This window comes from Macrobrachium rosenbergii, chromosome 45 (assembly GCF_040412425.1).
Source record: "Macrobrachium rosenbergii isolate ZJJX-2024 chromosome 45, ASM4041242v1, whole genome shotgun sequence".
Lineage (NCBI taxonomy): Eukaryota > Metazoa > Arthropoda > Malacostraca > Decapoda > Palaemonidae > Macrobrachium > Macrobrachium rosenbergii.
In genome coordinates, this window is record NC_089785.1 from 15,173,516 (window position 1) to 15,190,787 (window position 17,272).

At 38.3% G+C, this 17,272-nt stretch overlaps 1 protein-coding gene across 1 annotated transcript in view; it reads left to right on the top strand.

Annotated features, from left to right (window-relative positions):
- LOC136829943 (uncharacterized) overlaps positions 1-17,071 on the top strand; it is a 32,713-nt gene extending 15,642 nt beyond the window's left edge. The window contains exons 2-5 of the mRNA XM_067089118.1: positions 7,943-8,149; positions 10,081-10,731; positions 11,263-11,394; positions 16,973-17,071. Coding sequence (XP_066945219.1) covers positions 7,943-8,149; positions 10,081-10,731; positions 11,263-11,394; positions 16,973-17,071 — 1,089 coding nt within the window. The remainder of the gene's footprint in view (positions 1-7,942; positions 8,150-10,080; positions 10,732-11,262; positions 11,395-16,972) is intronic.
- Positions 17,072-17,272: the final 201 nt, after the last annotated feature.

A 17,272-nucleotide genomic window follows, 5' to 3' on the forward strand; every position in this document is an offset into this window, starting at 1 on the left:
ACATATATATATACATACATATGGATACATATATATACATGCATATATATATGTATGTATGTATGTATGTACGTATATGTATATATGTATATATATATATATATATATATATATATATATATATATATATATATATATATATATATATATATATATATATATATATATAATGGGTGCGCTATGTCTGTGTGCGTACTAGTATAAAACGCTATGTCTGCCTTGATTACTTCTGTGTGCAATCCCTCTACTTTTCTGTATGCATCGATTCCTTCGTTATTTAACGTCAAAAGAAAGTTTATGATTCAGAAAAGAATCGAGTTCATTCCATTTCTCCATGGAATGAACTCGATTCTTTTTCTGGATCATAAAACTTTCCTTTGACGTTAAATAATGAAGAGGTTTCTTATTGAGAAGTCTCATGATAGATGAAACAGCCTCGTCAGACGAGGCTCTTTTATCTATCATGAGACTTCCTCAGTAAGTAATGTGACCAAAGTTTAAAATCGGTTAGTTTTTATTACAACTTGCAAAGAAAAGTTTTGGTAATCTAAGACACAGCCTCTGATTGGATGTTAGGCCAGGTCTGTAAACCTTGTTTGAGGGCCCCGCCTCTCTCTCTCTCTCCTCTTTCCTCTCTCTCTCTCTCTCTCTCTCACACACACACACATACACTACAGTTTGTTATATATATATATATATATATATATATATATATATATATATATATATATATATATATATATATATATATATATATATATATATATATATATATATATATATATATATATATAAATATATAAACTATGGGTTTCAATTTGCTGAATGAGATACAAAGGAGATGAAGTCCATGAAAGCCCAAATATTTGAGAAGTAAAGGAATTATTATTTATCCTTGTGTCAACATTGCACATTTTATCCTTAATAACGTCATCTTATCTTATAAAATGCTCTTACACGTATCTATAATGTACAAAAGAGTAGTCACCAACCAATACATACTGTACATATGTAACAAGGACACAGAATTAACACTTTTTTGAAAGTGTACGTAACGTGCTCTACGATCTTTCTTCAGGAAAAAGAGGCGTATGAAGGTTCGCTCACGATAACATTTACATCCATTTTTCTCCCCTCTCTCTCTCTCACCGTGTATCGCCTCTCTCTCTCTCTCTCTCTCATCGATTTCCGAAGTTCACCCACCCGAATCTCACTCATTCTCACCAAAGCAATCAAATGGACTATTTAAAGAAACGCAATAGTTTCTACAAAAATAAGTTTATTATTCAAATAACCCAACAAGAAATGAATAAAACAAAGCAAAGATTAAAATGCATAATAAATGAAATATCGAGTTAGATAACTAAACTCTGAAATGCAAAACAATTCTGATTAAAGAAGTCTCACTATGGCTAATAGCCTGAAAAATATCCAAACTCACACATACTCCCCAAATCAATAACTAAAGTTATGTCAAAAAAAAAACAGTCTACCACATGTTATTCGAACCAGTCCACACTGTCCACTCTGTCCACAGACATCTGTCGGAAGAATTAAACATGATAGAAAACTCCCAAAAATACATGAAATGCAAAACACAATAATGGAAAGTGTAAAATGCATAGCCAAGATATGACAAACGTAACATGACAAAACAATAATATAAAAGAGGTATGAATATTCATATTAAATCTCCCACACCAGTTCAAAAGTTCATAATGATTAGAAAATCATAGTAAAAAATCACAAGTTCAATTTCCTCCCATAAAAACAGAGATTTCAAACTCTACCTTATCTGCCGATTCAAAGCCTGGATCCTCTCCAAAGCTACGTCTAGACAACTGCAGTTCTATCACGTTAATGAACGATCAAACTCACTTTTAGGGCAGATTTTGGCATAATCTAGATCAAATTAACGCACGTACTCACGAATATACATAACACTTCGGAAGATCACCTGACCGGCAATATTGCTGAGGAATCAAACTATTTGCTGAACACAAAGATTTTACTCGAGTCTCTCGACCTAGTTCCATCTGACTCCAAAATTCTTCCATAACATCTTAAAGCATTGAAGCTATGAAATGCATATATGTGTCCTTTAAAATTGTAGCAGCCATATTTTCTGAAATAGAGCTCGGCCACCACATAAGAGCGTCTCGCTCTCCTTAACGGCAAACTAAAACAAAAGCATATGTATAAAACATAACAAAACAGAGCTATGCTCAATTAGCAATGTCTACTGCACTGCAGCTTTAAGGACTGCTCTCATGACGCACTTCCAAAGTCACTGGTGTTGTGTTCTTAGAGCCTTTACGAGTAATCTTACAAACACGAATAAGCTTTACTACTCCCACAACAAGAATTATCAGTAAAATAGCTATTAAGACAATTAAAATTGTCGGCATAATATATTCCTGATACTGGAACATCACGGAATCGTCAACGTCTTCCAACGGTGGAACAGTTATTGGCACCTTGGTTGTAGGTACCGCCACTACCAAATGCTCGTTATGCGTATGACGCATAATTATCTTCTCGGAACTGTTGAATACAGCACGGCTAAGTACGAGAAATTCCGTAGACAGGATTCTGCAGGATGAATCAAACAGTTTGGATCCTCGGAGAACGAATGATGTCGACTTGTTGTTCTGGCACATCATTGTAACTGCACATTCCTTGCAAAAGATGGCAGTAAGGGTGCTGGTGGACTCGATGTGGTAATCTCGCAGGAACTGTCTAAAGTTACATTCTGTCGGAGTCTGTCTATGAACTAATGATAATTCACAACCACCCACAGACACAACTCGCAACTGAAAAATACTACTGTCACACACACACCTCTCTCTAACTAAAGTACAACTCGTCTTATAATCAACTCCCGATCCTTGATACTGATCTCCCAAAATGAACATGGTCTCTACTCCATCCCACATTACTACTGAGTCTCCAAAAGCGCTTGGAAAAGGTCTAATAACAAAGCTAAGAAAAGGTTTCATGGTACTGACAGGAACGTATATGTCCTCTACATGCGATCTCTCAGAACTACTAATATCAGAGACATTAGACACCAAATATTTACTCTTTTCACCCACACAGGATTCGGTGTGTATTTCCTCATCCTCGACCGGAAAATATCTGCTCAATGCATCTGCAACTACATTATGCTTACCTTCAATGTATTTGAGGTTTGCATCAAAATCTCTCAATGTTAGGAACCAACGTGCTCTCTTGGGCGACAAATTTGGCTTATTAAAAGCTCTAACAACGGTTGATGATCTGTAAAAATCTCAACTTTATTTCCCAACAACAACATCTTAAAATGAACAAGGCTAGAGACGACTGCGAAAGCCTCCTTGTCCACAACTGACATCAGCCTTTCGTTACTACCACGCATTTTGAACTTTCTGCTATAAAAACCAATTGGGTGTAATTTCCTTCAAATTTCTGCATCAAACACGCACCTATACCTTCCTGACTCGCATCAGTCACTAAGGTGAACGGTTGACTAAAATCTGAAACTTCAAAACTGGTGGGTTCACCAAAGCGTTCTTAAGCTTCTCAAAAGCTAATTGTTGACTATCACCCCAAACAAACTTAACGTCTTCTCGTAACAAATCTGTCAATGGAGACGCTATTGTAGAAAAATTCCGCACAAAACGGCGAAAGAAACCCGACATACCTAGGAACGAACGAATCTGTTTCCTGGTTTTGGGAACTGGAAAATTCACAATGGCTTTAACTTTCTCATCATTCACTCTAACTCCCTCTTTAGAGATAACATGTCCTAAATAGACAATTTTTTCTCTTCAGAAACTCACATTTGGCCAATTTGACCTTTAACCCAGCGAACCGTAATCGCTTGAGGACTTCTTTAACACCTTTAGATGTTCTTCAATTGTATCTGTGCATATGAGAATGTCATCCATGTACACAAACACCGACTTTCCTAACGAGCCATGAAGTACTGTGTTAACCAGTCTAGTAAATGTTATTGGGGACCCTTGTAATCCAAAAAGGCATCCTATTAAACTCGTAATGTCCCTTTGGTACCGAAAATGCTGTATATTTACGGCTACTCACAAAGGGGAACCTGTAAAACCCTTGCATCAGATCTATAGATGAATATATATTCTTGCCACCGATCTCAACAAACAAATCAGGCAAACAAGCTACTGGATATCTATCTGGGCATGTTTTTTCATTCAATTTACGAAAATCTACACAAACTCTGATACTACCATCTTTCTTAGGAACTGCAAGCAAAGGAAAATTAAACGGAGAATTGGACGGTCTGATAATGCCTTCCGACTCCCACCTCTGAACTTCTTTTTCTACTTCTTCTCTGATCTTAAAAGGAATTCGATATGCTGGAATATATATGGGATTTGTACCTTTTTCTAGGCGGATTGAATGTTCTAAAACATCTGTAACTCCTAATTTATCTCCTTCAAAGCAATGATATCTAGATATTCTTTCAACACTTTCTCTACTTTATCTGAATACTCAGGATAATCAACTTTAGCCAAATGTTCCTGTAGAACCTGACTCGAACTGTTGCTCCTCGTTAGGAAACATATTCCCCGTCTCCACAAAAACTCACTAATTTATGCTCTTCCTTAAACTCTTCAAAATCAATTACATAAGTACCCTTGTGATATTTTTTCACTGAGTCTTGATAGCTAACTAATTCTACTGAAGTCACGCCTGCGACTGAAATTTCATTCACTGACACCGTACTCACAACGTCTTTGAATTTCTCGGTTCCCTCAACAACGCACACTTGAGAAGGAAACTTTTTCTCTTTCAGCGACACTTTAACTAATGTAGGAACTCGCGGTTGCAATTCAACATCTTCCAACAAAAATCCTTTGAAAGATCTCTGCGGAATATCTTCACTCTCTAATGACTGTGTTACACATGTCTCAGACTGTGTCTTAAGTTTCACAAGTTTTTTTCTGTGTATATATGGAACAAAACAACCTGACTCACCTATTGTAATCCCCTGAACTCCCGTAAGAATGTTGATGTTATGTTGCATACAAGAAGGGTGTCCTAGCAAAACCATTTCACCTAAGGCTAATCCTTCTATGACCAAAAATGATTCTACTATTGTCTTTCCGCCGATACAAAGCGTAAGAAATGACGAACCTAAAATATTCAGTTTCCTCGCTTGTACATCACACACTGTCTCACTAGAAGGGACTAATTTGCACTCTGGAAACCTCGAGTGAAAAAGGTCAGCATTTACTAAGTTAACTGAGCTACCAGGATCAATGAAAATATGAATTTCATTGCCATTAGAGAATCCACGTACAATCGGCCTAGGTTCTAGTAACTCTACGACCTGATTAGTCATTATCCTGTGTCCGTTTTCGAACTTATCTTGTGAAAATTCTGCTGTTCCTTTGTGTATCTAGAACTTGCATCATGTGGGATTCTCCTGTCATATCTAGAAAAACCTCCCGGGACTTCCTGAATAATCTCTACTCTTTGTGGCTGGGCAAAATCTCCATCCATGATCTGAAGATTTGCAAACTGGAACAATATCTCACTCTGCAATTTGATTTACTATGGCCTATTTTATCACAATTAAAACAACGTATCGTTGTGACTGATCTCTCTGGAATTTTCTTCGATTCTACTCGTGCACGTCTTCCCTGTTGCATCATTTTCCGAATGCGAGCGACTATCATTATTCTGTGGTTTGGAAACCGCAGCTGACATCTTTGCACCTCCCTGTACAAAACTACTGCCCAGTGTCGGGCATTTTGCTAGATTTTTGTTAATCTGCAAACAAAAGGATTCGTCTGTATCCTGATCAATTCTCTTATCAAAACTATCTACAATTACATCTGGGACCGACGTTAAAAGGCAAGCAAAGTGTAACAATCTTTCAAAATTATCTAAGGAGATATTATTTCCAGTTACCCATGGAGAACCTGTTATAGATTTCTTTAATTCAACTACTGCATCAAATAAATTCGCACTGTATGTGACTAGTGAATCATTGCCTTTCTTTATTTTGAGAAACTCTCGCAAATTCCGAACTGCGCATTCACGTTGAACTCCGCCATAAGTAGCTCGTAGAAATTTCTGCAGTTCATTCCAAGTTTTACACCTTCTGAACCCGAAACTGCGTGCTCGTTTCCCAATATCTCCTTTATCTAAATCCAGAAATGACTTAGCCTCTGTTAAAGCTTCAGCGCCATTTGTAATTTTCTTGGAATTCAGATAATTGTTCACTGACTCAATGAAAGTTTCTATATTTTGGGTTGGCTTCCCGTCAACTAACCCTTTAAAATTACTAATTCCCGCACTAACGCTCGTCACTTTATGCACCACAACTGATTGGGATGTGCTTGCTGCATCGTCCGGCATTTTGTGAGTAATCACCCGCCCTGAGCGTAACAACATAAAAAAAGAAACCAAAAAGAACACTAGAGAAAGGCACAAGTTACCCCCTCTAAAAGAAGAACAGAAAACGGAGTTCTACGCAACTTACGAGAATGGGGTACTTACCAATTTTGAAACAGAAAACGGAGTACCTATCTCTCTACTTCTAACAGAAAACAGAGCTGTGTGCAGCCTGTGACGTCACCCACTCGAAGACGTAGCAAACAACGCCCAGCGCGTTTCTTGTTGAATCATCACTTTGCGTAATTAACTCACAATCGCTACTATTCACACTTATTTGGGTATTTTGTTAACCCCAAAATTGCTCTAGAGATCATCCAGATCTATTTCACAACTCCCCACTCCCAGTACTCGAATAGAAACGGAAAAAAAAAAGATTCCCCGTATTTCACACGTAATCACGACCCACTCAGTCATTCAACACTGACTCGTCGCCTTAGGTGAGGTCGGCTATGCCTTGGACATCAACGTTACCAATTAGTCTATTAGCAATCTCCCTCTTTCGCCATCATTAAAGACATTAAAATCATGCTGCCACCATTTAAAATCAGAGACACTGCTGCCACCATTTAATTCTGTAACAAGGACACAGAATTAACACTTTTTTGAAAGTGTATGTAACGTGCACTACGATCTTTCTTCAGGAAAAAGAGGCGTATGACGGTTCGCTCACGATAACATTTACATCCATTTTTCTCCCCTCTCTCTCTCTCCCTCTCTCTCTCTCTCACCGTGTATCGCCTCTCTCTCTCTCTCTCATCGATTTCCGAAGTTCACCCACCCGAATCTCACTCATTCTCACCAAAGCAACTAAATGGACTATTTAAAGAAACGCAATAGTTTCTACAAAAATAAGTTTATTATTCAAATAACCCAACAAGAAATGAATAAAACAAAGCAAAGATTAAAATGCATAATAAATGAAATATCGAGTTAGATAACTAAACTCTGAAATGCAAAACAATTCTGATTAAAGAAGTCTCACTATGGCTAATAGCCTGAAAAATATCCAAACTCACATACTCCCCAAATCAATAACTAAAGTTATGTCAAAAAAACAGTCTACCACATGTTATTCGAACCAGTCCACACTGTCCACTCTGTCCACAGACATCTGTCGGAAGAATTAAACATGATAGAAAACTCCAAAAATACATGAAATGCAAAACACAATAATGGAAAGTGTAAAATGCATAGCCAAGATATGGCAAACGTAACATGACAAAACAATAATATAAAAGAGGTATGAATATTCATATTAACCTGTTAAGCGTCACCCACGTAATAATACGTTTACTGCGATCTACTCGGTAGCGCTTCTTCAACGTGGGATATTACGTTCAAGACTTTAACTCTGCTTTTTCAAGCTGTCAGCACCGTAATAATACGTTTACTTGTATGGAAAATGTTGAAACATCATTTGGTAACACTCTCAGAACACGTAAGCTGTAATTGATGACTTATTTCCTCCCTGGCAACTCCTTTCAGTTGGTCGCTTGATGCCTAGATGACTATTTTTTTTCAGTACGCTTCGGGCGTTTTCAGAGACAACACGGCTTTGACGTCGTTCTCAGTGAATGTCACAAAGAGGAGCCGTATGTCTTCAGGTGAGATAAATCAAATCCTAGATGAGGTGTCTGATACTGAAGACATATTTGATGATGAGAGCTCTAGTTCTGAATCCTCCATGATGAGGATATTGAAGAAACAAACTTTGCTTCCAATAGCAGAAGTGAAGATGACTTCTCATTGCCGAGTGACTGGACTCCGAGAGAGAGAGAGAGAGAGATATCCCTTTACTTTTGTTGCTGATCCTGGCGTGAAATTTTCAGTTGAGGATAAAGAGAATCCATTAGAATTTTTGAGAAATAATTTGATAATGAAATCATTGATTACCTCGTGAAAGAAACAAACAGATTTGCAAATCAGTTTCTAGATGAGAATGTAGAACATTTGTCTCCACAATCACGAGTACATAGATGGATTGTGTGTAGCCCTGCTTTAGAGATTGGCATACAAAAAGAATAATAGTGCATGTATGTACAACACTTTTCATTCAGTATTTTGTAGTCTTATGCAATAAAATAATAGTAGTAGTAATAGTTTTTATCCTATCATTTAATAAAATTCCTACTCTTAACTATAGTACGAATTATAAGCATAAAAATCAATATTAACTTTGAAAAACTATCATCAGTGATATGACCGCTAATTGCAAGATAAAGCGTGACGGCAAGAAGCGGCGAGCTCATCCGGGGAGGACGTTTAACAGGTTAAATCTCCCACACCAGTTCAAAAGTTCATAATGATTAGAAAATCATAGTAAAAAATCACAAGTTCAATTTCCTCCCATAAAAACAGAGATTTCAAACTCTACCTTATCTGCCAATTCAAAGCCTGGATCCTCTCCAAAGCTACGTCTAGACAACTGCAGTTCTATCACGTTAATGAACGATCAAACTCACTTTAGGCAGATTTTGGCATAATCTAGATCAAATTAACGCACGTACTCACGAATATACATAACACTTCGGAAGATCACCTGACCGGCAATATTGCTGAGGAATCAAACTATTTGCTGAACACAAAGATTTTACCTCGAGTCTCTCGACCTAGTTCCATCTGACTCCAAAAATTCTTCCATAACATCTTAAAGCATTGAAGCTATGAAATGCATATATGTGTCCTTTAAAATTGTAGCAGCCATATTTTCTGAAATACATATTCATTATAAATCTGGTCGTTTCAGGGAAATACGCGTTCTCTATACAACTTTCAGATAAAGTTCAATTTCGATGTTTAAATAGTGACTGACAGTGAAGATTGTACTTAGCAGGACGATGAAAACACAAGACCCATAAGAGTCGTTTTCTATGAGCCTCCCTTTCAAAGCAGTGACTGAAATATCATGTTTATGTTTTTTGAAATCGATTTAATCTTAATCATTAATTTTACTATGAGCTTTACATACAAAGTCAAATTTGATGTTTATATAAAAACAATAGAAAGAAATATTGAATAATCGGTTTTTGAGTGCAATGAATAATTGAACAAATTTTCTCGATACAAATGACGTCATTACAAGTAATTTGAAATTTATAAAAATCAACAAAACCAGTTAAACTACAATACAGAATTCTGCCATATTGCATTCCATTAACGACAAAATGTTTTTCCTCTTTTTTTATTTTCCACTTCGTAATTTCACATAACGGCCCTTTAAGGCACCAATTAATCGTAAATAATTAACAAAAATAAATGGTATCAAAAACATTTTTATGAAAAAATTTCCCATCTTCTCAAAATTTTGTAATGCACTTGACACACAAGGTTTTCATTTTGATATCTTCTCGTTGCTTTAAGTTGAATTTCCATTACAGAATGACGAATACATCACGTGAACTGGCGACATCATCTTTGCGTGAAATTTCTGAACTTCAGTCTGCATGGGATGTAAAACTAATACTTTGTTTCCACGCTTCAGTGTCCGGACTGGTCAAATTATTTAAAAGTTTAAAGTCAGTCGCAATGTAACCGGTTATTCAGAATAAAATTCAAATAAAGCTTTCTTAAGATATTTAACCTGAGGGCAACTGAAGAGAGGCTTCCGTTTTTTCGGCTGTCTCCCAATGCACCTCACAAGTCCCCAATGCACCTCACAAGTCTTCCAATGCACCTCACAAGTCCCCCAATCTACCTCACAAGTATCCCAATGCACCTCACAAGTCACCCAGTGCACCTCACAAGTCTTCCAGTGCACCTCACAAGTCTCCCATTCCAACTCACAAGTATCCCAATGCACCTCACGTCTCCCAAAGCACCTCACAAGTTTCCCATTGCACCTCACAATTCTCCCATTGCTCCTTACAATTCTCTCATTGCCCCTTACAAGTCTGTAATTGCAACTCACAAGTCTCCCACTGCACCTTACAAGTCTCCCAATGCACCTCACAATTCTCCCAACGCACCTCACAAGTCTCCCAGCCACCTCACAAGTCTCCCATTCCACCTCACAAGTATCCCAATGCACCTCACAAGTCTCCCATTCCACCTCACAATTATCCCAATGCACCTCACGAGTCTTCCAAAGCACCTCACAAGTTTCCCATTGCACCTCACAATTCTCCCATTGCGCCTTACATGTCAGTAATTGCGCCTTACAAGTCTCCCATTGCATCTTCCAAGTCTCCCAATGCACCTCACAAGTCTCCCATCCCAATGCACCTCACAAGTCTCCCATTCCACCTTACAAGCTTCCCAATGCACCTCACAAGTCAGCTAAGAGACCCCAGCGAGAGAAACGCAGTTGAACAGGTGTGCTTGACACACACACACACACACACACACACACAGAGAGAGAGAGAGAGAGAGAGAGAGAGAGAGAGAGAGAGAGAGAGAGAGAGAGAGAGAGAGAGAGACCACATGTAAAATAATATTGAAATAATTCTTCCTTTTCTACATCCTCTTCCTCTTCTTCTTCTTCTTCTTCAGACTCTGACCATGAAATATTTCGACAGTTTTCGCCAAAGGAGTTCTGAGACAACACGCCATGGCTTAGAAATAATCTTAAATGGTACAATGAAAGTCGCCAAGCGACACCTATGTCATGGAAGCACCTTAACCCTCTTACGGAAATTTGAAAACAGAGAGCGCAAACAAACAAACGAACAAGATATGGCTTCCCGTTCAATGAAACCGCTAGGCACATGCACTGCTTTCATCTTTTTATACACTTCGAGTCTAAATATTTTATCGATAGGAACAGAAATTCTATGGGAAACTGGGAGGATTTTTGATGGTCGTGTTGAACAAAACATTCGACTGATCTGAACTGTTGAAGCGAAGCGTCAACGTCCAAGTGGAAAGAGCTGCGGCGAGACCTCAGGTCGAATGCTCAGAGTGAACAAGAGATTATCCCCAGCTGATGTATTCAGGAGTGACTCCCGCTGGGACAATCGTCATATTTTGCCTGTATGGGTAAGCTTACTAACTGACATAAGAAAATATATACTTAATAATATTATTATTATTTGGGGTGAGACTTCGCATAGCAGTGACAATCTCGAAAATAGCTCCAAAATTTACATCGCAACATAGCCATGATTGGAATTGGAATTTCTAAACGCCCACCCAAATGGATGGTGAGCAAACGCCACGAGACCTCTTCGAGTCGGAGGAAAAGGGGTACAGCCAGAGAGAGAGAGAGAGAGAGAGAGAGAGAGAGAGAGAGAGAGAGAGAGAGAGAGAGAGAGAGGCACACAAAAAATTACTCCTCGTACATGAAACGCCGACATGAGGAGCGAGAAACAGAGGCCTCACCCACCCCCAAAAGTCCCTCCTGAACTTCGGCCTCTGATGCCACTATGCAAATAAACCAGATCCAGACGCAAAAATTTATGGAGTGCAGAAACGCGAAAACACTATAAAAAAGACTGAATGATTATATTCTCTCTCTCCTACTTGAGAAAGCTGTGTGTGATCAAAAACAGCAATCTGGAAGAATTCCAGGAAATGCTCTCGCTCTTAAATATTGCTGAAATTTTCCTCTGCTTGGAACCTCATCTTTCCCTCATTGGCTTATGATGAAAATGCCGAGGCAAGAAATCAAGGCCCGGAGCAAGGAAAGAGGACGGCATTTTTTATCTAAAAGTTCTCGTCTTTTATTTCAAACCCAAATCATTATTCTCATATATAATTCTGCTTTCGAAGTTACTCTGATTTCATTCGGGGTAGGAAATCGAAAGAGTTTTTTTTAAGTATTATTATTATTATTATTATTATTATTATTATTATTATTATTATTATTATTATTATTATTATTATTATTATTCAGAAGATAAACTCCTATTCATATGTAAGAAGATCTACAGGGGCCATTGACTTGAAAATCAAGCTTCCAAAGAATTTGGTGTTCATTTGAAAGAAGTTACACAAAATAATAGGAAATACAGAAAGAAAAGATCGGTTATTAGAAGAAAAAGATGAATTAAAATCCAATAAATAAATAGATAAAAATATAAATAAATTATCAGAATACAAGGAGAATTGTTGTAGGGTAGTAATGCATTGCATCTTCGCTTGAAGCTTTGAGGTTCTAACTGCACAACATCCTCAGGGAGACTGTCCCACAGCCCAATGGTGTGAGGAATAAAGGACCTCCGGAACTGAGAAGTTCCACACCTAGGAAAATCTATGGCAATCGGTGCGACTGTTCAGCAAATTTGGTCGCTCTCGGCAGGCATCAATTGTGAGAGCAAAATTCTCTGTTAAAATACAACTTATCAAAACATCCACACCGGAGAACAGTATTCTAGTAAAGGAAGGACAAATGACCTAAAACAAGTTGCGTTGAATTTATCATTGTTATAAATGCAGGAGGCCTCACGTATAATACCAACTTCCGTGCAGCATTTGCTAATATTGTTATTAGATGAGTCTCAAATGTAAGATGTGAGTCTAAAGTTACACCGAGTGTAGTCAAAGTTTCAGATACTAAAAGGAAACTGCATAAACTTGTGAAAAACTTTGAAAATGTTTGCAAGTGTTGAAAGTTGACAGGAAAAGTGATTAAAAGTAAAGTTAGGAGGGTGAAACGGAAACCCATAAGACGGAACACTGGATGTTGATGGGGATGGTGGGACAATAGATACATTCAGTTTGTGTATGTAACTGCGAGTAAATGCTTACTACCAGCCTCTGGTAGTAGGATTAAAGAACAGGCTAATCACAGAACGAGTAGAGCAAATGGTATGTGCAAAAGACCGCAAGGAAACGGAATGTTTTGAGAGGCAAAAACGGAATGCATGAAGAGATTATCGAGCCATGTTTTTTTATTGGGGAAAATTCCTAATGTTGAATATGTGGGGGAAAATCGAAGGCGGAAAGAGTACCTGCTTGCACAGCAAATGTGGTAAAAGAAGTCAAAGATGAGAAAAGTGGATAGATTTGTAAGTAATGGTAAAAAGTTATCATAGGTAAACTGAAGGTTAAATAATTTAATATCCTGATGAACCTTGGGTTTACGAGTATGAAGCTGCTGATATTGAGGAAGTTTTATACATAAATGGTTCATCCATGATTTATAAATTACAGTATGAATTTTGGAGTTACTATCATTTAAAATTTTTGCAACTCTATCATTTTCCTATTTTTAAAGTCAAAGTTCTGTAGTAAAAAACAAAAGCTGTTACTACATTTTTTCCCTCTGACACCGACAGTTCCTGCCATTATTTCAGTCTTCCCGAGTTCGTTCAGACTTTACCTGTGGACATGTAAAAATGAAGAGTGGCTCATTTTAACAGGCGAAAAGCAACTAGCAGATAGTTGCATGCATCTTGAGCCTTACCCTCACACGATACTGGATAAAAGTTGTCCGACACTCTACTGGCCCTAGTAACTTCCTAGTTATTTCCTCCGAAGGAGAAATAAAAATCTACGATATTAGTTTCCTCAAATACTGGGACTAATTTTAATGTATTATAAATTTCAGAATGGCAACTGACTAACTTACTAAGCAACTGACACATACCGTCTCTTCTTCTCTCCCTCGACCCTCTCTCTTCTCCTCCCCGTCTGTAAGCGAACTCTCTCAATTTCTAACTCTTCCAACCTACTTTTTTCTTTGATTAACTGTAGTCCCAGTTCGCTAGTACGTTTGTTTTTCTGATCAGGACTTATATTCCCGCGCAGTTTGAAGTAGCTACACCAACAACCTATCTTTTACAATGCTTGCAGGCATAGGGAATGTAAATACTCTGCTACTAATACTACCTGTTCCTTTTCAAATCTTCAGCCTTCTCTTTCCAGTCTTCCTGTTCTCATAATTTTGCTACCCCGCTATCACTGTCAATCAAGGAACCCATCTTTATAAAGAGTACTAAAAGAAGAAAGGAGAGAAAACAACAATTCTGAATGCCCAACAAACCATTTAAACTAGGTAAACTCTTGGATCTTAACAACAACTGTAATCCTGGGAGTCACCAAATTTTGCGTTATGAACGCTCTTGTAAACAAAACTACCGAATGTTTATACCGTTTCCAGAAATCATTACAGTCTTAGCTTCGCTTCAAAAACCTGAATATTATATTATATGTGCGCTGGTCACTGCTTCTTCCTAATTCGAAGGCTACAGAAGAGCGCGCCTGAAGTAAACACTTCTCAGAGCGAACAGTTAAAAACAGTGCTGTAAACAGCGTAGTTCAACCGCAGGAATTTGAAGACGGATAAAACAAGAAAAGATCACAGAAATTATGACTTAAAGCTATTCACAAACAATGACAATATTCCGTCCAAATGAGAAGCTATCAAAATAACCCTGGCGAGTCTTCCCGGCACGCTGGCCACACTCCCGTTCACGACACTGACCTAGCTGAGTCTTACCAGAAATATATAATAATAAACTGGAAGTGCAGAAAAGTAACAATTTAAATAGAGCACTGAAAAAGTAGTAGGACGTCCTCTCAAAAAGTAACCATCAGAGGCCCCAACCCACAATGCAAAACAATGCCAAAAGTGCCACGCCTCCCAGTCAGAAGGCAGCAGCAAATGCTCTAGTAGGGCACCTGAGAGCAAGATCTGAAAAGCAAGCCTTGCCTCGAAAGACAAAAGCTATGGACCGAGACTATTGTGTGAAGCTCCTCCAGTGGTTCTCTCTCTCTCTCTCTCTCTCTCTCTCTCTCTCTCTCTCTCTCTCTCTCTCTCTCATCATGAGTCCAAGGCTAAACTGCGTTGCTGCATAATTTCTGTAGGAGAATGTGAATACTGAACTGCTAAGCGGTGTGCGGGCTGCTCTTGGCCAAAAGCACAAGGCTGGCTCAATCTAGAACGATTCTTATCAGAGAATGAAGGTTCTCTCTCTCTCTCTCTCTCTCTCTCTCTCTCTCTCTCTCTCTCTCTCTCTCTCTCTCTCTCTCTCTCTCTCTCTCTTTCATTTCTTCTTCATTCCAGGAATGAAGTCAACTCTCTCAACTGTAAACCAACCAAGGAATAAAACCTTCCATTGAAAGATATCGCAACAAGGATAACAAAAACAGTAACTCATTTAAATCTATTCTTTTTAAAAATTTTACGTTAATCACACACATACACACACACACACACACACACACACACACACACACACACACACACACACATATATATATATATATATATATATATATATATATATATATATATATATATATATATATAAATAATATATATATATATATATATATATATATATATATATGTGTGTGTGTGTGTGTGTAGGTGTGGCATTTTACTTAACATTTAAATGACTACATTATAGACCTACTCATATAAACATGCTTTTTATTTCAGTGTGTTTTGCCAGTGGGATTCAATTTGGAAAATGCGCAATGTTGCAGTGCTCTCCCCCACTGAATCATATATCATATTACCCGGTGGGAATGCAACCCAGATTATTCCGGTTCCGGCATTTGATTTCGGGTAAATGTGTCCAGACTAAAAAGCAAAGTGGGACAGTTCCAAAAGTTCTGGCTTATCTTGTTATCTGGCCAAATCCTGCAGCTGATCTCGAGTGCTCAGCAAACATCGAACCTGAAATGTTTTTAATCTTTATTTTTGTTGGTTATTGGGTCACACGTCTGCGTGCATAGGACTACCTAAATAAACTGCAATGTTAGGCCAGTGTTTGTGGGGTAGAATAGCTGAGGCTGCTACATGTACAGTATACTTATGTGACAAACTTGTTATTCAATTTTTATTTTTCATAGCAAAGAAACCTGCGGTCTTAACCTAAGGATAAATTCTTCAAGCGCCAGCTGGAAACCGGTAAAGAGCATATATAAATTTTAATACAAGGAATTCGTGGCAACGGGATTCAGCCAATGGGGCGAGAGAGGAGGCATCTGCCGACCTTCCCTCACCCAGAATGCCGTTACGCATTCAGTTTCTTCCAGCCCACGTAACCAAGTGAGGGGAGGTATGAGGTGGGCAGTATATGTCAAAACCGCAGGTTTGTTACCCATGAAAAATACAAACTGAATAGAAAAAATTTTTATTTGTTCATATGAGGAACAAACCAGGGTCTTAACATAACGATACACTCAATTTTGGTGGGAGGAAAGAAAGTATTGAACTGGCTGGAGGTTCAGCACACCTGGGTCCACTTCCTGTTTAAAAAGGGTTAAATAAAGGCGTCAAAAGCCTCTGATCTGTGAGATAAGGGTTATCAGACAGTGAGACTCCTGGGCTGATATACCGTGAGAGGAGCGCTGTATACGAAGACGTTGAAGAACTATAGCCTATCTGTAAGACAAAAACCTACGTTAGCCACCAATGCTGTTTGTTATCATTCCTCTCTCCCCTTGTCAGAGAGAGGAAGGACCTCTTCTGTTTTAATATATCCGTGTATGAACTAAAATATATTCAAACAGAAAGGCACTCACTCACTTGTATCTAACCAGTTCCAGCATATGATGGATCAGTCTTCTTACTGCCCGCCGGTAGAGAAGAACGGAGGGAGGGAATGAAACGGACAAAAAACCAGTCATCTCTTTCATTCTTACTGTCACCCCATCATCTTAGCTAAGGCACAATCTTTCCCGTTGTGTAGCTCACCAAGTGAGCAGCCACCACCGGACCCAAGGAGAAACTGTCCAAAGACCTGTGGACAACGTCCTGTAGATAGAAAGATGAAGGTGGTATGACGAAGCCAAGTACCAGCCTTCAACACCCCATGAATAGACGAGTTCTTTTAGAAAGCGAAAGATGGTCCTAAACCCCTAATATCATTTGCTCTTGCATGCACTGTATTAGTATCTGGCGTGATGAAGAACTGTAAGCATGCTGAATAACTTCATGAATCCAAATGAGACGGTATTCTTG